General features: G+C 39.2%; 1 protein-coding gene across 1 annotated transcript; it reads right to left on the reverse strand.

Annotated features, from left to right (window-relative positions):
- Positions 1-23,461, reverse strand: LOC127376463 (calcium-binding protein 7). Its single transcript, XM_051423383.1, has 5 exons — positions 22,542-23,461; positions 6,382-6,525; positions 6,131-6,243; positions 4,598-4,748; positions 1-2,888 (listed from the first exon to the last, which is right to left on the reverse strand). Exons 1-5 carry the CDS (start codon positions 22,648-22,650, stop codon positions 2,758-2,760), a joined length of 648 nt encoding a protein of 215 aa, XP_051279343.1. The 5' UTR covers positions 22,651-23,461; the 3' UTR covers positions 1-2,757.
- Positions 23,462-23,471: the final 10 nt, after the last annotated feature.

A 23,471-nucleotide genomic window follows, 5' to 3' on the forward strand; every position in this document is an offset into this window, starting at 1 on the left:
TGGTTGTTATATGATTTTATTAATGTGAAATATCATTCCACAGACATAGAAGAGGAACATTGGGTGGAGTCAATGAACAGATATCACATGGTTAATAAACATTTTTGCAAGATCCAAAGACAGGTATCAAAGTACAGTACAATGGAAATAGAACATTCAATAGACTATCAACATGTTCATACAGTTTTTTTCATCTGCAAAAAGAAAATAAATATTGATTTGTACATTTTGCTCTGGTGATAAATTATAAACCTGTGATTGGTGTATATCTATGCACAATGCCAAAGTGTCTCAAAGAATAAGGCAACAATTCAAATTATTATAATAACTTTATTCTCCATGGAAATGGCCCTCAGTAGTGATATAATAGAAAACTAATGAGACAATATCATTTATCAGTCAGTTAATATTCTAGTCCTTCACATTCTTATCACAAAAATAGATACATCTATGATAACATAATTCTTTTGCCTAAACTATATCTGGAAATGGATGAACAATCATGGCGGTGAGTTGTTGTTGTTGTTTTGTGCGCTGCAGCACATCTTAAAGTGCAAAATGGAAACAAAAGTATTTGTTAATAAATGGGCTTTTTCTCTCTCTTTTTTGAGTGTGTTCCCCTCAGAGTTGACACTTTTGACAAATTGCCCGAGTGCATCAGATAATCGTTATCCCGCCTGGCTCTGGGCGATAGGGTAGTCTAATTTTGTTGCCTCTGTGAGGTTCTGGCTCTTGTGTGAGATCCAAGTTTGGGGAGCTGCCAATAGCTATCCTAAAAGGGGATATTCATAAGATGTGAATTATTTAGATCTCTATTCTGCAGTGTCTTGTTTTTGAGGGTGTGCTGAAGGGCTTTTTTTTCTATTTACCTTTCCAAACATGTCTTGGCCCTGTCGAAATTTCAAGTTTGGTTTTGAAACAAATGTCTTTTACCTGATTTCAGGTAAGGTTGAATCTTTGATTTCTGTCTCTGGTTCTTCTCAATTACTCTAATGTTAATTTAATCATTATGTGGCCCAGTCACAAATCCCTCCAAAGCTTTGGTTGAAGTTGGTTTATATGTACAACACACATTGACAGTGACAGACCTTACCCAGATGCATGCACAACAATCTAAACTACACTCGATCAAATTCATGTGGTGCTTCACAGATATTAATGTTTTATTGCAACAGTTTACACCATTTGGCCCGTGTCAAACACCAATGCACTGGGCAGCTTCTGACACCCAGGTTTCCAACCATCTGTCTGATCTTTGTATCTCACTGAATAAAGAGGGTTGTCTTCTGTTTGAACATCAGAACCAATGTCTATCTTGTATTGCCAAAACATTAATTTGAAAAGTGCTATAGAACATTTTCTGACCTCAACAGTTCAGGTCCATAGATGCTAACGTTTTTGAAGCTTCATGTCTGTTCAAAGCATTGTTAGATTTTGTTTACACACATTTATTGCTCCATAGCAACAACAGATGGAAAATAACTTTTTTTTTTTTTTTTTAAAAGAACAAAATACATTCCTGCATGTTTGTATCAACGCTACCAATTTCCCTCGGGATAAATAAAGTATCTATCTATCTATATAGATCAGTTTTGATGCATATTCTTTAAATGGTTCAGTTGCACACGTCTGCACACGGTATGCTCTTCGGTGGCAGTGAAAGATGATCATCAGGCGCCCAGGGGCGGAAAAAGGTCCTTAGTTTAGCAATCCTGCAGCTAATTTTTACGAGCATGTACTAAAGCAGCCCTTCTTTTTCATGCAGTTGTATGCTTTACTTTTGTTGTGATTGCTGATACCCCCGCACCACACACAATTGCTCACAGTTGTCATTAAGTAATTTAAAACAGTTCTGTTACACAGTCATAATGATTAATACACGGATAAGAACTTTTACAAATGTGTCAAGACAACTGTTTAAATCCATGCATTTCATGCATAGATGATGGTCATCACTGATGCCTGCAAAGCCTCACTGTGGAGACAGAGAGTCAAGTGTTTTCTGCATGTCCAGCCACGTTCCAGCCAGTTACCTGTCCATACACTTTCCTTCTGAGAGCTGTTAACCTGCTTCACCCTGTTCTATCCTCTGAAGCTATGCAGCCTGTGAATGAGTGAAACTATCCACACAATCATATGCGCCTCCCTGCAAACTCTTTTATCTGTTTCTTACCAAGCTATTATTATTCCCAAATGGTTTTTGAACAATGTTGCACCACATACAATATCTCCACAAGACTGTGCACTCAAGACCTTGCATGAAACACTTTCCAGCCTCAGGAATACATTTTCTCCAATGTCCCTACAATATTTCATAGATTTATTTCTACTTGTTTTATAATAAATCGCATGGTACACTGGACAAATACAAAACTGAACACTACAATTCTCTCTATAGCTGCCACCATACTGAATGCAACAATGCTCAAATGCACATAGCTAATGAATACTAAACGTTGTATTACGAAGAGTGATATGTATAGTCAGTTGTCCAAGTCGAACACACTGCTGTCTCTTTGTATGTGAGGTCCTGTTGTCCTTGAAACTTTGTATGCTGTCAGCATGTCTCTGACTCCAAGACAGATTCCTGCACATAGTGTCCTTGGTGAATCCAATTATTCTGCAGTCATATGTTGGCCTGTTTTACAGCTGTGTGATTGTCTGTTGTGTTTGTTTGTTTTTTTAGCTTCATCTCCTCATTCATTTATCTGTGAGGCAGCCTTTAGTTGGTGGTAGAGGCTGAAAGTCCCACTGCTCCTATTTCATGCCACTCCTCAGCACCTGATTGGCTGCGATGAGCATGACGCTGATGATGAAAGCGATGGCAAAGGCGCATATCAGGCTCTTGCGCACACAAGTTTGCTTGACTTGCTGCGTTGGGCTAGAACCTGAGAGAAACAAAGAGGTGAGAGAGGAACGAGAAAAAATATTACCTGACGGTCCATTGAATCAGGTGTTATTTACTGCTTGAGAGATATCTGATACTAATTTCCACCACAAAACCTTACTATTAAAACAGAACACAATTATAAGGGATGCACACTGCCAAGAAGATTTGTTTTCACACCTGTATGCTGCGTAACTGCATCTAGATTGAAATGTTAATTGGAGTTTTGGAACAACAAACAAATGGATTGATGCCTGACTGGCATATTAAGGGCTGCTCAAAAAAACACCAGCACTCCAAGAAAAGGTGTAGAATACCTTAAGAATCATCTGAAGTAAGGACCAGGGCTGATAGAATTTCAAATCTGTTGTACTTTTTTGTGTTCTTTTTCCAAATAGAAGATATGTCAAATTACTTAAAATCGATCTTGCTTTTGATTTATCTTTGCTGTTTCCTGAGAGAAACAAGTGTTTTTCCAACAGAAAAGAAAATATTGTAATCCTTGTAAATCATAGAATAGGTTTGTAATGGTCCCAACAATCATTACACCTAAACATTAGATAAATGACCATATAAAAAGCAAAGCATCCTCATTAACAGCCCTCTGTAAATGAACTATTAAAGGAAAATTTCACCCTTTCAGACGTAATTTGCCATCACCAGTGAATCCCAGTTATTTTGTAATGAAGAGGTGTAATTTACTTTTTCACTGTGGACATTTTCCCTTAACGTGCCTCTGCTTCTATACAGTTAGGGATTTCCTGCATTACTGACAATTACTTTTCAAATTAGCTCCAGATAATGGGGGGGGGAGGTTCTGCATGCAGTATCTGTGTAGGCGGATAGAGCGTTAGCAATAGTGTAGTGATTTTTTGTTGGGGTTTTTTTGGGTGAGACAAAAGTGAGAGGGGCCATTTGCTGTGCATGGCCGCTCAAATTACAAAACAGCTGCCTTAGAGGGCACAGCATTTCATTCGCTGCTGATAACTGGCTGGAGTACATTATGATCTATGGGGGTTGATGATTGGAAAAATTGGTATCGCTGCAGTTTCAACAACACAGTTCTCCGTGTGTGATTGCCGCATATTGGCACAAAATGGTGAGAACAGAAAGGAGGAATTTGTGTGGTGAAATCTGTAATGTGTTAATTGAAAAAAAACATATTTATTTATTTATATATTGTCATTTTAGTGTGGTGAAATTATATCTTTTGTTTGCTCAAGTCCTGACAATTCAAAAGCCATCCTTACCTCCATAAATAATATATTATCATATATGGTGGCTTGCAATGGCCATATAACCTTTCAAACACACCACTAGAAGCTATACAATTTTGATTCAGTTTAAAGGTGAGATGCTGCTTCTTAAAGGATAAATTTATCCAAATCACAAACCGCTGTTCAAAGTCAGATCTGTGGAGAACCAGGATATTATGTATGGAGAAACACATTACTGTTTCTTTGTTTTTCAAATTTAAATGTTCCAAGCTGAAACCCCTGCTAAAAAATTACAGTCACTGTATTGGGGTGGTGGCAGAAATCAGGTAAGTGTTTTTTAGGGGGTGAAGTGACCCTTTAATGTGTAACAAGCACTACTATTATATATATATATATATATATATATATATATATATATATATATATATATATATGTATATAACAGAAATAGATCATAAACAATGCTGTTGAAGTATAGGAGGTTCTTCCTTACTGTCTATATCCACCTGGCATTCCCCAGGGTTCTCTATGTGGTTCTCCTCAGTCATGATGATGTTCTCGATGTCTTTCATGGAAAGGTGATCGCAGAAGGTGTCGTACAGAAGCCTCTTCAGCTCTTCAACCGTTAACTTCTGCATGTCACACTGGAGATACACACACGCATAACTCAACATTAACATGGACATGGGCTGGCACACCACAAAGGCACACACACACACACAGGTATTTGCACACACATGCATACGTAGGCACACACAAATAACACATAAAGAGGAAGTGTACAATAACAGCACAATGTGGAATAATTTAAGTTGAAAAGATTTGTGCTGTGTATATTTAATCAGATTACGAAAATAAGAATAAAATAGTAATAATTGATGTGTTAAATGTCTCACTAAGTTGACATCCAATGAAAATACAAGGTTCCCCCAGTTGAATTTTCTATTAGACAATTATTTGACACAGTGTAGTTAACAGAGTTCCTAATTTTCAGTCAAACTGGCAGCACAGTGGAAAATTTCACTTGTACTATTCAAAGTCCTCAGTTTGTTCACTCACTTGAAATGTTGATATTGGATCACCTTTAATATTGGATTACTAATATCATGGAGAAACCAAATGTAATTTCACATCTGACTAAAATATAAAGTTTGATTAAAATTCTAGCTAAAACGAAAGAATACATTATGCAGTTATATACATATGCAACTAGTAAGCCAATAATACTTCATTATAAAGTATATTCCTGCAAGTATTATCAAGAAAATGTTCTTAAGCTATCTAAGTAAAAGTACACATTATGGAGTATGGAGTCAGGATCTGTGCCTGTTTGGAAAGCTCATCTATGTTATGCATTTTCTCAGCCTGAGCTGAGCTCACCAGTGTGACCGGAGGCTCTGTGTGATCAATCCAGCAGCACATGCTTGATACTACTATTCACATATAACATTATGTGAAGCTATGCAGCCTTTGCAACAGCCCCTCGGGTTTCTTGACTTTCCCAGCAGGTGTTTTTGCTTGCGATTCTTTTTTTTTCGTACACTGACTACAGCATGAATTCCCATAAATACCCCCCTCTGTCACTCAATTTGGAGCCTCACTTTCTGACAACCACTGTAGCGCTGTTATCTCCTAACTGCAACAATGGCAGCATTGACACAAGCTCCATCCCATTAATTTCATCCCACTTTCAAAGTGAGCAGCTAATTATCTAATGAGGTGTCTGTAAATAAATTTATATCTATTTTACATCAAAACTAAGTGATAAGACTGGTGCCACACACAAAGAGGCGGAGAAATATCAACTAAAAGTCACAGGACACAGCTCTTAAGGGAATCCAAACCTCTCCAAGATTAAAATCCTCCCATTAACGACCCAGTGGATGTGGCAATTAAAGCTGGTTTTCCTTCAAAGTTGTACAGTGGCAGTCTAAGTGTTTCTGCACTTGGAGGTTTGTTACAACTGTAACTCTGTTGTCTATCTTCTCTCTAATAGGCAGGGAATGAGTGACTGAATAATGAACACCTTCCAAAAGACGGAGTCAAAGTCAGTGCCGTTGAATTTATCTGGCATCCCAGCTGCTGTTAGCTTTGGGCCCAGAAGAGTGACAAACTCCTCAAAGTCCACCTGGCCATCGCCTGCAGAAAAGAGGAACAGTTGGTTTTTATTGTCGGTAGTTTAACTGCCTACTACACTTTTGTGGGTGAATAGAAAGCAAACTGCTTCTGTGCTTTATGGCTTAAGATAGTAAAATCCAAGCTGTGTGTTTGCCTCACCGTCCATGTCCAGTCTCTGGATGATGACCTCCAGCTCCACTTCGTTTGGCATGTAGCCCAGAGAGCGCATGGCCATCCCCAGCTCCTGCTTTGAGATGAACCCATTCCCATCGCGGTCAAACACTTTGAAGGCCTCGCGGATCTCTGCAAATAAGACACACAAGCACAAGCTAAAGTCTTAGAGCAGGATATGAAAGTGGAAAATGTTCCACACACCAAAGACACATTTGTTATGCCACATCAATGCTTGAGTCATAGTTATATGGGGGTTGGCAGCTCAGGAGAACAAATTCCACCAGTAAAATTACAAAAAAAAAGAGCCAAAATAAAAGAAATATCCATGAACAAAGAGCTGAGATTAGAACAACTTATCACCATTTTACAGTACAGTATTCTCTGCCTTCCTTGTATTTAAAAATGTATGGGGATAAATCAAAGCTATGAAGTCTTACTTTCTTGGCTGACAAAACCTAAAAAGCTTTAATGCCAAAAATAACCCAACAGGAATATGTTATGCTATCATACAAGGTCGGGGAAGTGTAGCATTCTAGTGGTTGACTTTCCTAGATTCCCATCAGTCCAATAATTTCTTCGAAAGACACATTAATGACAAAAAGTTTAGAATAAGATCACTATTTGAAACAATTACTGCTGTGTAAGAGTTGAAATTAAAATGCAATAATAATGTAAAAGGATTACTCATACTATCATCCACTGACAACCTGAATTTAAGTTAGCTCCATTGCAACGTCTGTAACAAGGAGGAATTACAGTTAAGTGTCTTGTGGTTTTGTGAAAAAGACGATATAAAAAGTCCTTATGCATCTGTAGCACATTTGGGGTAACTTCAGTGACCTTTTATATAATTTTAAGAAATCCTTAATCATAGGTTATACCTTTGTTGCACAAAGTCATGATAATTCATGTACTTATAAAGACACCACAGACACATAGTGGGGACCCAGCAGTAAAGTATCTCCATCCACTGGAGCATTTGAATGCTAGACAGTTGTCATATTTCTTCTTTCATTTTGGACTGCCTTCAATTGGCCACAGCATTCAATACACTCAGCCCTTACTTACCCCAGCAAGTAACCACTGTGGTCAGCATCCACTCCAACACCTCAACCCGCCCCATAACACTATAGCTGTTCACCGACTTAAGGGGCCAAGACCAAGCATCCCCTACTTCAGTCACTGGGACCCCAGTGACTTGGCACAACTCAAGATAACTCTGGCAAACCTTTTACCCCCAGATGAAACTGAACTATTCAAATTCAGATCTTGGTTGACCACCTGAAGCTGGAAGAGGCCAGACTACAGTACCCTTCCCATAAACAAAAGGGAAATATATCTGAAATGCACTGGAGTAGAGCCTGCTGCTTGTGACTCCCCAAAATGTATGGAACTATAATACTAAACTGCTGGACTAGTACACCTTTAATATAACTTGATAATGAAAAACTGGAGTAATGTGCTTTATGTTATTAGAAGCAGCAACAGCACATAGTCTGAGATAAACATAAGAAGGGGAACTAGAGGGCCGCTATACCACATAAAGAAAAACAGCATCACCCACATAAACTCAAACCCCAGCAAAAAAAAGATCCAATCGAAAAACAACCTTACTGGACACAGTTTTTTTTAGCACAGCAAACAAAGTCTCAGTCACTACAGGAAATCTTGTTAAGATGTTAATTCCGCCACACTTCATATTTCCCCTCATTCTCTGCTTGCTTACTCTACATGAAGGACTGGATCCCGTCATTTATATGCAATAAAATCCACAACAAAGTCACCTTCAATTTTAGACTCATCCCATGTCACACGCCTGATTTGCACACAAAAGAGCAGAGCAGGAGATAAATCTTAAGATAGAGATGATGTAAATCTTCAGAAAATAACATTAAATATCTGAAATCTCTCTAATCTGACATTTGTTTGAATCAGCTACCTTAAATGCATCATTGAACACGTTACGATAGATTCATATTCAGTTTTTGTCATAAGGTTTAGGGAAATAAGGCATTTTACAACTCTGACTGAGCATTATTGATGAGGTGTGAAGATATGTTTGTAAATTGAATTGAACGGAAATGAATTGTAGGCTGGGTTTTGAATGAATAATGGAAAAAAAACAATAACTGAATGATGTTGCTAAATAATGCATAACTTGTCGCTGTTGCAAAATGCATTGCCAGTAACAGCCTTCTAGGTAAGCAGAATGACTTTCCCCTCTCAGTTTACAGCCAATTAGTGATTGTTAAGTTACTGAAGTGTAATACTAAACAAACTTTACCAATCCACTGGAAAGCCCAAAGTCTTGTAAATAAGAATTGCTGCACCAGTGATTTGCGTCAGAGGGGCAACGAATGGCCAAACCTCAGGCCAAAATCCACAGCGTGACAGTCTGTGACAAATATTTCAGTTGGAAAACAAAACATGAAATATCGATGATGGCGGGAAACAGTGTGTGTCATTCTGTGTATTATGTGGTAGCACGGCTTCAGGAAATAGTTGGTTGTAATCAAGTACACGTCCGCAGAATAGAAACCCTGCCACAGGGACAAGGGTACTTGGCAGTCATGTATTACAGTGGATTACATCTGGGCATGCAATTTATAAAACTGAGCAGAGTGACATTCGCTGCAGCTATTTTTCACGTTGCTTTTTCCTACAAAATGTCTTACTGGAGGTACAGTTTGAATCATTGAGAGCCTCCAGCTGTGTTTTTTTTTCTTTCCCTGGGTGTGATCTTATTGTTTATAGAATAACAATACCTCAGTAGCCACCTGAGGTCCCACTCCATCTGTTTACTTTAGGAAGAGGGGCTTTCCAGCACAAAAAAAAAAAAAAGATGTTGCAGCCACGCAGGAGGCAAACACACTCTTAAATAAGGTGCCAACACAGTTTTAGCAAATACTCTGTCTCCCCTGTAAGCTTTATTTATTGATCAAAGGCCAAGGTGAGCAAAACATCCAGAGTGGTGAGTGGTATATAGTTTATTTGATGTAAAAAGGTTTGTATAGTGTAATGAAATATGGACACAATTGTGTTGTGGGAAGATTTTATACTGCTGCATGGGCCCGAATGAATTGGTTATCAGGTCTGATGAAATTTATAACTGTAAAAGTGGAATATGCATAGCTATTACAAATTATTTTGCTCTGCTAGAAATCAGGACAAACAGAGTACTACTAGAATTAACTAACAAATCTCTAAAGTAAAGCAGACCATACATAATCCTCTCTCCATTTTATCAAAAGAGGCTGACTAATCATCTTCTAAAAGAATTAATTTCTCTTTTTGACCACACGCCATCCAGATAGAGTGCTATCTCATTGAGGGTTTATCTATTTTAATTGTCCTCAGGAGAGACAACTGCATTCTCATTTTCACTTCACTCTGTGAGCCCAAAATGGGCCAAATTCACGTGTATGCCACAGTGACTCTACTGTAATTGAGCAACTGCCTCTGTCAGAGTCCAAAAAATTCTCTCTCTTCCTGACTGTGAATTAACACTCTGGCAAGAAAAAAGAAAAGAAAACTGAATAGCCCTGATATTATGCCTGTACAGATGACCTGTATTATTCTACCTAATAAAAGAGAGACAGTTGGCATAAATGAACCACTGTTAAGTCACGTAGCCTTGAAATAAATGGTTCTAAATACGGGGCACACATAATTAAAGCAAAACAGGGTCAGTAGCCACAATCCACTTTTGTGTTCCCAAACTGAATTGTGGAGGTAAGAAACTAATAAAGCAGAGGACAAATATCTTCATTCTTTTTGGAACAATGACAGGGGATATGACTTCACATTTGACTTCATAATATTGGCTAATTCCAGATATTGTATCATATCATACAATTGTTTCACATAACACCTGATTAATAAATACATTTCCATTGGATATAACATAATTAAAAATAATATGGTTTAGGGAAGCAACTGAGGATTGTTTTCATTATTCATTATTCTGATGACTAATATTTGTAATCGTGTATTGTATAAAATAAGAAAAAATAATGAAAAATGCCCATCCAAGTTTCCACTGCCCAAGCCCACATTGTCAGTTTGCTTGTTTTGTACAAATAACCCTTGAAAACTGAAGAATAATCACTTTACAATTATATAATACAGAGACAATCCACAAATCCTCCCATTTGAGAGGCTAAAACCAAAGAATGGCTGGATTGATTAATATTTAAATGATGAATGTATTATCGTAATTGTTGTTGCTTAATTTTCTGTCCTTTGGCCTTATCAATTTATTGACTAGTCGTTTCAGCATTAATGTGGTCTTCTGCAGTGTTGTGCATGAACACGCTAAGAGAGCATGCTCATTAAATGTGCTCATGTTTTTTGTAAACGTTGAACCGAACGGCACCCTGCATGCCTACATGGCAGCATGGCTAGTGCAACTGGCATATTCAGACACAGCTACCAGTACTGCTGAAGCTAGTTGATATGAATTTTTGTTATGAGTTTAGTAATTTTTAGTAATTAATTTAGAAATTAGTACAGATTTTTATTTTTTTTATTTGAAATGACATATCAAGTTTCCAACCAGTCTTTGGAAATATCTGCGAGTGACTGATGATCACAAGAAATCAGAGGGTAAAACCACGAGCCAAAAGCTGAAAAGTTTCTCCACCCAAGTCAAACTCAAAGCATCTAAAATGTATTTATGAATTAAAAAATTCCCTGCAGGTTTTTCAGCAAGAGCAACCACTTTCACATTACACATAATTAATATACATGTAATTTCATCCCCTCTTAATATAAAATCTGAATTGGAGCCGCTTTAAATTATCAAAGTGTAGTATTTGCCAAATGGCAAACCAATAAGTGTGAATAATAATTGCCATCATATTGTTTGCAGTAATCTACCTTTTATAAAAAGCATGAATGGCAATAAATAATAACATTACAATTTTGTGTGTTAAAACCCAAAAAGACACTTTCATCTTACCGGCTGGAATTTCTGGAATTGGTTCATTTTGAATAATCAGGACTAAGATGTGCAAGGCGCTGAGTCATTTTCCACGTTTGTCGAAGGCAATTTTGACCTCTTTTGAACTGCATAAAAGCAGTACATATATAATGAACCTGCCATTTCATTTAAATTGGAGTGTCACCATTTTAGATTTTTCCTTCGTTGTTGCAGATTTTATTATTGCTTCAGGCCCCTTTAAACTCCAGCTACTCTCACTTTCAGCTTCAATTACATTTTACTGTATTATCTTATTAATATGCATCAGATTTTATTTTTATTTTTTTTTAGATTTAAAAGCTGCTGTTGCATCTTCCACTCAGTCTCTGGGACCATGCCTCCACCAGGGAGGCGTGAGTATTTTTGTTGAAAGCATGTGGTATTTGCTTTGATGTAGAGAGGTGCTTGTTGGCCTTCAAAGATGCGATGCCATGCAGTCCCCTGTGGTGTGATCTGACAGAGGATGAAAAGCCCAAGTTAAGATTGTGAGCTGCGAGAGCCAAGGATCTGAAGCTGAACTCCCACAAGAGAAAGGTGCAGCGCGGCCCCATCGCACTGCTCTCCCCATACACTGTTGTGTATCAATGAAGTGAAGTGGATCCGTGCTGCAGCACAGAGATAGTGAATAGTCTGTGAACTGTACGCAGCCATAGACAAAACCAGGAATCGCTCTAAAAATGGAGCTGATTCATGCAGACAAACAGAAAATACTTCGATTCATGATGAGGGTGAAACATCAGTGACATGGGACATGACATCCACTTTCTGTGTTATGTTTTCTATTAGAAGAAATAGGTGAAATGAACTCCCCCTTGCAGAACAGAAATACAACACTTGGCAAATATTTACTTGGATTTTTGAGGCATCCCTGGAGCAAAGCTTTACCCCTTTTCAAGCTAAATATAGCATCAGTAAAAACGTTTGCTAATTACACGCGGTGCACTTTGAGTATAGCATGGTAATGCCGGGGCCTTTGTAGCAGTGAAGTGTCCGTGAAGGTAATCCAGGGCCTGTCTTTCAGAGCCAGAGATCCTCTTCGCCTCAGTCAGACCTGCATCTGCTTAGGGCTGCTTTGGATCGGTAATTGCAGCACACCCACTCTTTATGTAAGACCTTATCACTGGGAGAAAAACACAGCTTTGTGTGTGTGTGTGTGTGTGTGTGTGTGTGTGTGTGTGTGTGTGTGTGTGTGTGTGTGTGTGTGTGGGGGGGGGGGTGTGTGTGTGATCTACTATTTTTAAACACCCATAGCAACCTTAATCCATCTTTAGCTGGATATGGGCTGACTTGGGCACCCGGAAGATTTGAATATTACCCTAACAGGCTTCTAATAAGGCTCTGGAGTATTCAAAGGGGGTATATGGCAGAGTCTAAGTCGTCTGTGTCTTAAGGAAAATCCCATCTCTGGGTTTGGATAGAGACTCCCTCCATTATGCAATTTGAAGGGGTTTAACCTCACCAGTGCAACACTGACACGACCACAGGGAAAAACTGGAAGAGAAAAAAAGTTTGAAAGGTCGAGGTGCTTTATCCTCAACAAAAAAAAAAAAAAAAACACAAAAAAACACAGCCAACTTCTTAAACCCCACTTGACCTTGAATGATTGAAGTCAGTGAAATTTTAGCCCATCTCTGTTGCGCCTTTCGGTTTTCTTTTCCAGCAAGGAAGGGGAGTCATTGATCTGTCTCCATTCTTTTCCCCTCCCTCGCTCTTATGTTTTCTCAAAGCTGCAAGTTTTCATCATCACAGCCGATACCAAGCTGAGACGTGGCCAATATCCACAAAGCAAAAAGCCGTGAGAAGCACCTCAAACAAAGGTCAAATGTGAGCAATCAAAAGCCTCCACTATGCGTTACAGCTTATTCAACACTCCCTCATCAGTTCCACCACGTTAACAGTATGCACTCACTTATGGATACTGTTTTTTTGCCGCTGGATTTAGTTATTGTCTGGTGTAGACTTTGCAGTATTGCTCATCAAAGGGAGGAAATATTACCCAGGGGAAAAAGCACTTCACCTTCTAGAACTCATCACAGTTAATTTCACAGGTAATAAAGTCTGCTGGATTCACTCCTTCATGGCAATCGATCAAAATGAAAATAAATGACTTAACTTTAACCCACCTGACAGCCGTAATCACAGCATTTCATGATATTCTACGCTAATCTGCACCACATGCTTTCCATCAAAAGCCAACTTGGCAGATTACAGCAACTGATAAACTACGAATTTATACAATTCTATGGTTGTTGTTGTGATCTGAATGTCACAAACTACATTAAGCAGTCACAGTAAAGAGACGGGAAAATATCAAACACCAATTTCAACTTTTTTTATTGCTGATTCTCTGTTTAATAGTGTACCCTATTTCAAATGAATGCAAAGAACTAAACATTGTTCCTCTATGTTTATTTTAAAATAATACTTTAGTATTGGAAAATATGCTGGAGAATTAGATGAGAAAATTAATACCCCTCTTATCTGTACAGTAAATATGAAGGTAGTGCAAGCACAGGGTTAGCTTAGCATAGCTCTGTCTAACAGTTACACAATCCAACTACCAGCACCTTTAAAACTCATTACTTAACATGTTATATCTTGTTTGTTTAATATTTACAAAAACCAAAGTGTAAGAAAGACAAATCACTATTTCACAGAGTGGTCTATTATTTCTTTCCTGGCACAGTAACTCTGCTGGTTGCCCGGCAACTGCTCAGATCCAAAGAATAGTCCACTTACATTACTCACCGTAAATTTTAGATTTGGGTTTTTTACAGGTTAAGCAAACAAGATATAACTCATTAATTGGTGAGTTTCAGAGGTGCTGGTAGCTTTTGCTACCTTTACATACAGCCAGGTTAGCTGTTATTTCCCTGTTACCAGTCTTAATGCTAAGCTAACCAGCTGCTGCCAGTAGCTTCACATTTAGCAAACATTAAAATGGTATCAATCTTCTCACTTAAAGGTCCAGTGTGTAACATTTAGGAGGATATGTTGGCATAAATGGAATATTAAATCCTGAATATAGGAATCATTGTGTTTTTGTTAACTTAGAATAACCCATCTTTATCTACATGTGCTGCAAGTCGCCGTCCATGGAGGCCGCCACGTTGAACCGCCATGTTTCTACAGTAGCCCAGAACAAACAAACCAAAGAATGCAGGTAGGGCATTTTGGGTTTTTTGTGGTTTCTCACTCCCAGGTCGTCAAATACAGACACCAGCGGTGTTGAGTTAGTTGCAATCTGTAACTTCACAGCTAGATGTCACTAAATTCTACACACTGGTCCTTTAACTCTCCTCTAGAAAGTACACAAGTGTATTTACTAAAGTGTCATAGTTTTGCTTTACATTTTTTTAACATAATTAAAAACAGCAAAATATCATATTTATATAATATATTACAGAATACCATTAAGTTAGCATTACATTTTAGCCAATGACATCATCACAAACTCGAGAAAATTTCCACAAAACCACTTTTGTTATTTTTTAAATCAGTTTTACCATACAATGTGGCTCATGGGTTGAGGTGCTAGGTCACTTCACCCTCTGAGTAATGGCTCATTTCTGCTGACATCTTTATCACCATCTATGTCAAGTAGAGCTTTTTCATATGCCACCTGTCTCATCAAGGTAGGTAATACCATCGAGAGAGCCATTTTGAAATCCATCCCTGCCTGCCTGTCTGTCTCTCTGGCAGATTGTGTAAGACGACTTTCCATCATCCAGGTAGAGCCCGCACCGTTGAGGATTGAGTGGAGTGATGGGAAGATGTACAAAGTGAGATTTATTGTTCTCAGCCTGATTATATACAAGCAGGATGCTTGGTGCAGCACATCTGTAATGACATAAAGTATGTCCTTCTCCAAAATGGATGAAGTTAATCTTCCTGTCCTGCTTGTGTTTTTTCTTCACCCAGGTGGATTTTTCATTGGTGTTTTTTTATGATAATCAGGAAAGTCTCTTAGACTTTTCAGGCACTTAAGTAGAACAAACTGATATTTCACTGCTGGACACCTTCCCTGCACACTGATGCAACATTTTCTCACCATCCTTATAGAATAAAAAGTCACAGATTCAACACCACTAAAGTCAAATTCTAACAAGGAACTCTGAATAAGTCACAGGCCTTATAGGCATTTAATGTTGCAGTAATCTAACAATTACAGCATTCAGTGATGTTGATGTCGCATGTCTTTCTTCTTTGTAAATCATTAACAAAGGCCGTCTGAGTTACACACTGACGTTTGCCAGATTTGTAACATTGTCAGAAGGATTTGAAAGGCAGAAAGTGGAAATGTAATGATGTTGGCAGTGGAAAAACACTTTATCTATTAGCCTGATTCTGTATTTGTTTCAATATTGTTTCAGAACGAGAAGGCTTTGATGAAAAGCAGGTTTTTTTTTGTAGGAAGGTATGAAAAGCTTTCGTCTATGCAAGGGAAACAAACTGTTTCAGGTATCCAATTTAAGGGTAAAGCAGGGTGTTTTTTTCTGTAAGAGAACAATAATGGAACTAATTCTCGCTTCCTAGGAGAAAGTCTTGCTAATAGCAGTCAATAGCTGAAGTGAACAGGAGAGAATAATAAGTGTTTGGTAAACACATCTGGATCGTTTGCACACTCCACACTCCTGAAAATGAGCCAGCATATCCGCTACCATCATGATTGGTCATTTTGTTATGTGTTGTTGTTCAAATCTTCTTAGCAGCATATGCTTTAAAATGGTCTCAGTTGACCCCTTGGAAGTACACCCCCACAACACCCACTGATTTTGCACCAGCAATACGTTATGTGCATAATTTCTGTCTTGCCAAGCAGATGCCGGTGTCTTTAAATATCTTCATTTGTATTCATGTAAGTATTTCCAAAGGAATGGAAGTCAACCCTCCACCTCAGGGCGAAGGAATGAGTCAATGTTTTCTGCTGCAGCTACAGTAGGAGTCGAGCAGAAACATCAAGATCGCCTCACAGGCAGTTTATGCCATTAGGAACACAGTGTTGTCAGAGTTTTTTTGAGCAGCTGTCAGTCAAAGCAATTTGCAAAGTCCCAAAAACTCTGCCAAGGGAATGACTGAAAAAGTTTAAAAAGAAGCCGCAATAGCATTCGTTAATTTTTTTACTACAGAGAGCAAACTACTTTCAAAAACAAAATGCAACATGGAAGTCAGAATATCTTCAGAAAATATTGTTACATGCATATTCATGACTCAAGGAGACATACGAGGAGAACAAAACTCCCTAGTTAGTCTTAGACGTCCAGAAGCCAAAGGCACTGATGTTCATCATCCAAATATACCGACTTTACCTGTTTGAGTGTTGCTGGATGTTTTTGGCAGGTATCACATCCTACCTAACATTCCTGTCCCCACGGAGCTTCTTTTTGTCTGACAGACTTCAAATTAACCCTGATATGTGATCAAGGTATAACTAAGACAGCTTGTGATAAATTGTCTAACCAAAGCTACTCAGTGCCTCCTTTGGTGGATTGATTTCAGTAATTTATGCACAATTATCTTATGTTGCACATTATGGAGCCTGTGCACATGGACACTTTAGCCACACATGCTTCTCTAAGCTTCATACAATGAATATATAAATAAATAAATGAATAAGGCTAAAAAGATTCCAAGTGGAAACCACAAGAACTGTGATTTTTCTGCTTGGCATGCTTGTATTTTCTCCTTCAAGTTCTCAGTGCAGGTGGAGATTGCTAAGAGTGAAACAAGACTGTACTTGCTGCACAATGGTGCTTTGAGCTAGATTTTTAAAACAGTATGCTTACACGCTCAAAATGACAATGCTAACCTGCTGATGTCAAGCAGGTAAATTAGTACAGCTTAGGGTTAATGGGAATTTATGATGGCTTTAATTTGCAGGAAATTATCTCTACTTCAAACCTTCTACGCACTGCAAGTGTCGCTCTCTATCAGAGTGAATGAAATACCTGAAAGACTTTGATTGCATGCCAATAATCTCTAATTCAGTAATGGATAAAAATCCTGCTTGAAGCTTCTCTGACTTATGGTACCATTATTACGATCACTTCCTGTTTGCAACATCTCAGTTTCCTGTCTCTTGGGCAGTGACAGCCCAATCCGTGTTTGATCTGGAGACTAGGAAAGCCCCCTCACTCTGCCACAAGCATTAACAAATGTAGAGATACCTTTTTAGGCCACGCTGATTTCGATTACCACAGTTACTCGGTGAGTTTAAAATGCTCCTTGAGAGAGGCTCTGTGACAGGTTGGCTCGGGGTACACTTTCAAGTTTCTTTGACAGTGATTAAGGCTTTCATGCCCAAGCAAACACACTGGAACTGGAACTGAGAGAGGAAAAAAGAAGTACATGTTTATGGATATGAAACCATAATTTTGGTGTACAATAATATTTTATTCTGAAAAATATTTGATATTCTTCAGAAAAAGGGGTTCTTGTATCAGATAAGATGTGATAAAATATGGTTGCTATGTAAATAAAGTGAATTCCCATCTGCTTCTCTCTGTCTTGTTTTATTTGTGCTGCATGCGAGTAATGTTTGCAAGCTTATCAAATGACTGTCAATACAAATTATTGCCTCATTTTGCTTCCAAAAAGAATAAGTAGCATAGATTGATATAGCTTTAATAGATAGCTTTTTGATATTAATTCATTTATATTTGTGGCTTCTGTACTTCCTTAAATTGCAGCTATAATGTTCCTGTTTTTAGGCATAACATTTCAGTTATTAGACAACAGGTGAATTGCATTTTTGTTCAGCCTTTTCTAGGAGTTTACTCATGTGTGACTAATTTATCTAAATGTCAGAATGTATTGACTATTTATGAAAATATTTAGTTTTCACACTTGGCTCCAAATGAATAAAGGCGTTTTAAGGTTTTTGGGACAACTCTCCTGGGAGTCTGTCTGTAACAAACATAATTTGGGCCTAATTCATTTAATAAATGGTAGAATACAACTCCCCCCAGGCATTCTTCAGACTTAACTTCTATGGACATAAGACAGAGTGGATGAACAAAAGGCAGACGTATGAATATGTATCATTCTATTTTTGTAAATTGTTTTCTATGTAACTCTACAAGTCTAAAAATAACAGAACCGTGAAACAATGTAAGGAAAGCCAGAGCTGAAACAATAAATAAAGTGCGCTAATGACAATCTTGTCAGAAAGATGCAAACATTCTGCTTGAGTCTTATCTTTTGCTTGTGTCTACAGGAAACTACTGGCATCTGTTTACATGAGCCTCACTCTGGGACCTGTTACAAATGCTTTAAGCTCAGCCCAGGGACTATTCTGAAGCTGCTTCCAATAGGGCTGTTAGGCAGTGTGGAAATGGGCTACCCACTTAATTCCACTTGCAGTGATACTGACATTGTCTGTGTGTGTGTGTGTGTGTGTGTGTGTGTGTGTGTGTGTGTGTGTGTGTGTGTGTGTGTGTGTGTGTGTGTGTGTGTGTGTGTGTGTGTGTGTGTGTGTGTGTGTCTTTTAGTGGTGGAGGAGGTCTAAACTATATTGAGCTCCTGTAATATGACCAACTGTTTTTTTTTCATCCCTCTTGTGTAGGAGGGGAAATGGAGAATATGGAGTCCAATTCAATTTATGCTTGCATCATTGTACATTAAGGTACTTGCTACCACCCCCCAACCTTCTACCACACACACACAGGCTTATCGAGCATCAGAAAAATAGCGTTTTGTTCCAATTATAGCTTTGACAGCCCTCTCAAAGTATGGTGTCGTTGGTCCGATCCCTGGGGTGTCCAAGCCAGTAATTGAAATTCAAGTCCTTGGCTACGTGTGCCAAAAGGGCTTGAGCCTCCTGTCCCTATACATGCACTCGCACACACATATTCACTTATATGCAATTTCGTTTCATGACAAAGCCTTGTCTCCCTGATGGCCGAGCTGATGTATGTGACACTTCAGACTTCCAACCAATTCTCGTCCATCTCTCAAGAGATGAGAGCAGTGACGAGCAGCTTGCTTCTCATCTGATCAACATATACTCAAGATTGTTCAGTGCATATTATAATTTAGAACTTATCCGCCTTTACAGTATCTGCAATCCAAGAACCACAATAACATTAACCCATCTGTTTTGTTGAAAGCGGCTTTACTTCCTCATTGTTTGGGGTCCTACAAACCAAGCAACTATGTTCCTATAAACCTTGTTTTTTTTCTCTTCTGATGTTTATAAAACCCAATTTGCTAAGTTGCCACATATTTGGTGAAGGTAATAAAATGTGGAAATAACCAGAAGGCATTGTTAATACATTAAATTAGGAAATGGAGGGTGACATGCAGCAAAGGGTAAGAATGTAAGAATTGAACCAAGGCCACTGCAGTCTCAGTCTTAAGGTTACACAAATAGGTGTACTGTACCTCGTCCTACATAGTACCATTATGTCCAGGCCAGTAAGATCCTAGAGAGGTCTGACTCTCTGTTATAAAACTCAAAACACAGAAATCCACACCAACAACAGACACAGAGCATAAATCCATTGTATTTAACCATGTTTCATAGTTTAGGTCTCTAATAGTGGACTTATGAAACATTCTCAGTTAAAAGTCATGTCTATAAGGAATTCTATTAGAATTAGAATCATGCAGGCTAATAAAACAATTTTTGTATGTTGTTAAAGAGGGCCTGGTCCACAAAAATTCAGACTTAGGATGTCACTAAATCAGAGCAGAAATCTAAAAAGAAACGTCCAATAAAGAGGTGTTTTGACAATGAAACATAATACTGGGAGGAACATGCGTATGCTCCCACTGTCCTCCATCTTCGAGCAGCTGAAAATATGATCAGGGTAAAGCCAGGATTTTGTTTTTAAAGCACAAATCTTGGCATGTAGTAAAGTATTTATGCAGTGACTTTTTTTAGCTATTATTCAACAAATTAATCAGCTCGTTCATGTTTATATTATTCCCATTTTGTGCTATCTGGTAGGAGAAGCTGTGAATCGTTACACTCTTGACAACAACAACAACAACAACAACAACAACACTCAATCTCCTCAGCGACACTGCCTTTAAAGTCTGCCTCTTTCACAACCTGTAAGACATCCCTCACATGGGAACACTAATGCTCCTCAGCAGCTGAAAAAGGCTCTGTCACTGTTGTTAACTGTGCTTTACCTCAGGCTCTATTCTCTACCCCTATTCTATCCACAAAGCATCCCATTGCTTCCCCAGTCAAACTGCCACCATAAGTTGAGCTGTAAAGCCCAAATGGCTCACTCGGTCCTGCGACAGAACAACTGCAGCAAGACTGCTATAGTGGATCAAACTAATTAAAGTCAGAATTAAGTGTTCTCTGTTCAACCCACCCAAAGCTGACCGTAAATTAAAGTGGGAGGGTGAGAAGGAAACTGAGATAGCTAGTCCTGCTGCTGTGCACAAAATGTATTTCTGTCAAGCAAGATCCCTGTAGACTGGAAATCATGTTTGACAATAAAGCCCTGAGTGATGCAATGCTATAATCATGGCCAGGATATGACAGGTTTGCTCTTCTCTTTTATCACAGGCTCAGTTTGTTGGGTGTCAGGGCAGAAAAGGATAGGCAATGGAGTATAAAATGCAGAGGGCAGAATTGCATCTTAAAACAGCTTGATCTATCTTGCACCCATTATTGGGTTTTTTGGATGTTTCTGGTGCTGTGGTGCTGTGTGTGTGTGTGTGTTCTGAAACAGGTAGTGAGACCAGTCGTGGAAGACCTTTTGAGAGTCAAACCTAATTCACATTTGGCTGCTGCTCCCACTCAGCTTTTCTAATTAATATCACCCTCATCACTGAATAGCATTTATCTGCCAAACCGTATGTGTGCGAAGGTGTCTTTGCATGTACTGCAGATGCAAACCTCTGTCTGTGTGTGTGTGTGTGTGTGTGTGTGCGTGTGTGTGCATGAGAGAGAGAGAGAGAGAGAGAGAGAGAGAGAGAGAGAGAGAGAGAGAGAAAGGAGTGTGTGGCTGTGTAATTTCAAATGTGTGCAATGGGGTTCAATTAAAGGTAGATTTCTTGTCTGGATTTGACACATATGTATTTCATCCAACAGCTTAATTAGGAATGCAAAAAACATGTATGCACACTGATGTCTCTGAATCTGCCCCGCAAAGCTGTCAAATCTGTCCAAAAAAAAAAATGCCTTTGTTTCCCTAACAATGTGTGCATTATTAAGGTAGCAAGAATGAGAGGTGCACTGAACAAATCATTCAGCAGGGATACGTCAGCTACCTTCCAGCGTCACTGCACTGACTACACAGCAACAACCCAAGAACTTACTGTCATCACACATGCTTTGGGACTTGAACAATGTCCCAGGGGCTGCTGCATGACAATGTGCAGATGTCGCAGGTTCACATCACAAGTGCTCCAGGCTTGAATATTCTCAGGATACTAAAAAACTAAATTGCTCAGAATAGTTGTCATGTGTCAGCATTCTTGTTGGGGGCCTTTGCTGTGTGCCACTGCAGTGCTGTAGAATGTGTTGATTGATGAAAAAGATGATTTTTCAGGTAACTTTTTTTTTAATCAAGAGAGGATTTACATTGGATGTTCATTTAGTAGCTGTGGTATAGAGATTTCACAGTCCCTAGAACAGGTAGAAAGAAAGGTGAAATATCAAACACTTCTGGACCATCTCGTCTTCAAAACCGGGCTCCATGAACCAAATTTCCACCAGCCGCTCCTGTTTCTATTTAGACCCAATGTCCCCCAGAAGCAACAATTTATGGCAGAAAGGCGGCAGGGTCGTCTGCGTCTGGGGTGCATATGCAACTAACACTCTGCAAGAGCTGCAAATCTGAATTTGGAATCAATGAAACTGAAACAAGACAGATGATCTTTAAGTACCACTGGTGACAAAGTGGGTGAATATTTTTGCACATTCTGTTTTATATATCAAGATTAAAAAAAAGGCGTATTTTGAAAGTAAACCAAAAAAAAAAAAACAACAGCCACCTTTTAAGCTGAAAAAATCAATCTCTTCAAATCTCTACCCGCGTCATGAGCGCTGTCCAAGGTGCTGACCGCGCGTCTGTTTGAATGAGCTCCACAGCTGACCACTGCCACGTACACTGCCACTACATGAGCTTGTTATAAATAAAACACCTTCTCGCCAGCCCTTGAACACCCTCAGGTATACACGTTACAGGTAACATCTCACCTTCAACTTCGTCTTCGGGCAGGTTCACCGGGGCGCTGTAGGAGAGGATGTCGGGGATGGTGCAGATCCCCCGGTACATCAGCGTGGAGGTGACTGGATGCATCGGCATGACTGCGACCTTTGGCTGCCACCTGCGCCCTTGTCATACAGAAACGTCTACAGAGAGGATCCCAACTTCCCCCCGCGGTCACCGAGGGAGCGGAGAAGCGAGTCCATGGATGGGGGGCGAGGGGTGAGGTGGGAGACGGTGGATTCCGCAGCGTGTCCGCCGAAATCTGGCTTTTGGTTAACGACGGGGAAAATGTAGGAGATGTCTCACCTCATTGCAGTTTTGTTATATGCTTGAAAAAAAAAAATCTGTTAATACACAAAGTCACTAGATACAAAAACTACCTCAGACCGAGACAATGCGCACATATATACATCACCGCCAAACAAGACAAGCTCCACATCTGAGCTGTGCGGGTTATTTGTCTTAGTTGTAAAACGATCAATCGATACACAGATTTATAGGTTATCAATCCACCGACTGCCTGTGTGTTCAGTCCCGGCGTTTGTCTGCCGCGATCAAATTCATGCATCCACTTGTTGGATAGGTGCGCTCACTTGACGCACTCCGTCCTCAAGATCCAGCCACCTTCATATAATCCACACAAACGACGTGTTACACTTAAAAAAGACGGACGAGGGAAAACAGCTCAAAAATATCTAAATGTGTCTCTTTTGAAAGCGTGAAAAGATGACAGGTCAGCGCGCGTCCGGATCCTCAAAGACAATAATTGCTGGCTCGCTCTTAATTGGTCATGGGGTACGGGGGCGCATTGCGATCCAGTTGTTCCATCTTCAGTGGAGGAGTGAAGGAGTGTTTTTTTTTTATTGTGAAAGGAAGCTTTCCGTGTGGGTCTGATCTCTCTCTCTCTCTCTCTCTCT

Source organism: Dicentrarchus labrax, unplaced genomic scaffold, assembly GCF_905237075.1.
Source record: "Dicentrarchus labrax unplaced genomic scaffold, dlabrax2021, whole genome shotgun sequence".
Taxonomy (NCBI): domain Eukaryota; kingdom Metazoa; phylum Chordata; class Actinopteri; family Moronidae; genus Dicentrarchus; species Dicentrarchus labrax.

Excerpts from the sequence above, each read along its gene's own strand:
- LOC127376463 (XM_051423383.1), bottom strand. The coding sequence starts at position 22,650 with ATGCCGATGCATCCAGTCACCTCCACGCTGATGTACCGGGGGATCTGC. Across the intron at positions 4,749-6,130 it reads TTGACTCCGTCTTTTGGAAG|TGTGACATGCAGAAGTTAAC; the intron begins GTGTTCATTATT and ends GTGTATCTCCAG. Across the intron at positions 2,889-4,597 it reads ATGCCAGGTGGATATAGACA|GTTCTAGCCCAACGCAGCAA; the intron begins GTAAGGAAGAAC and ends TGTTTCTCTCAG.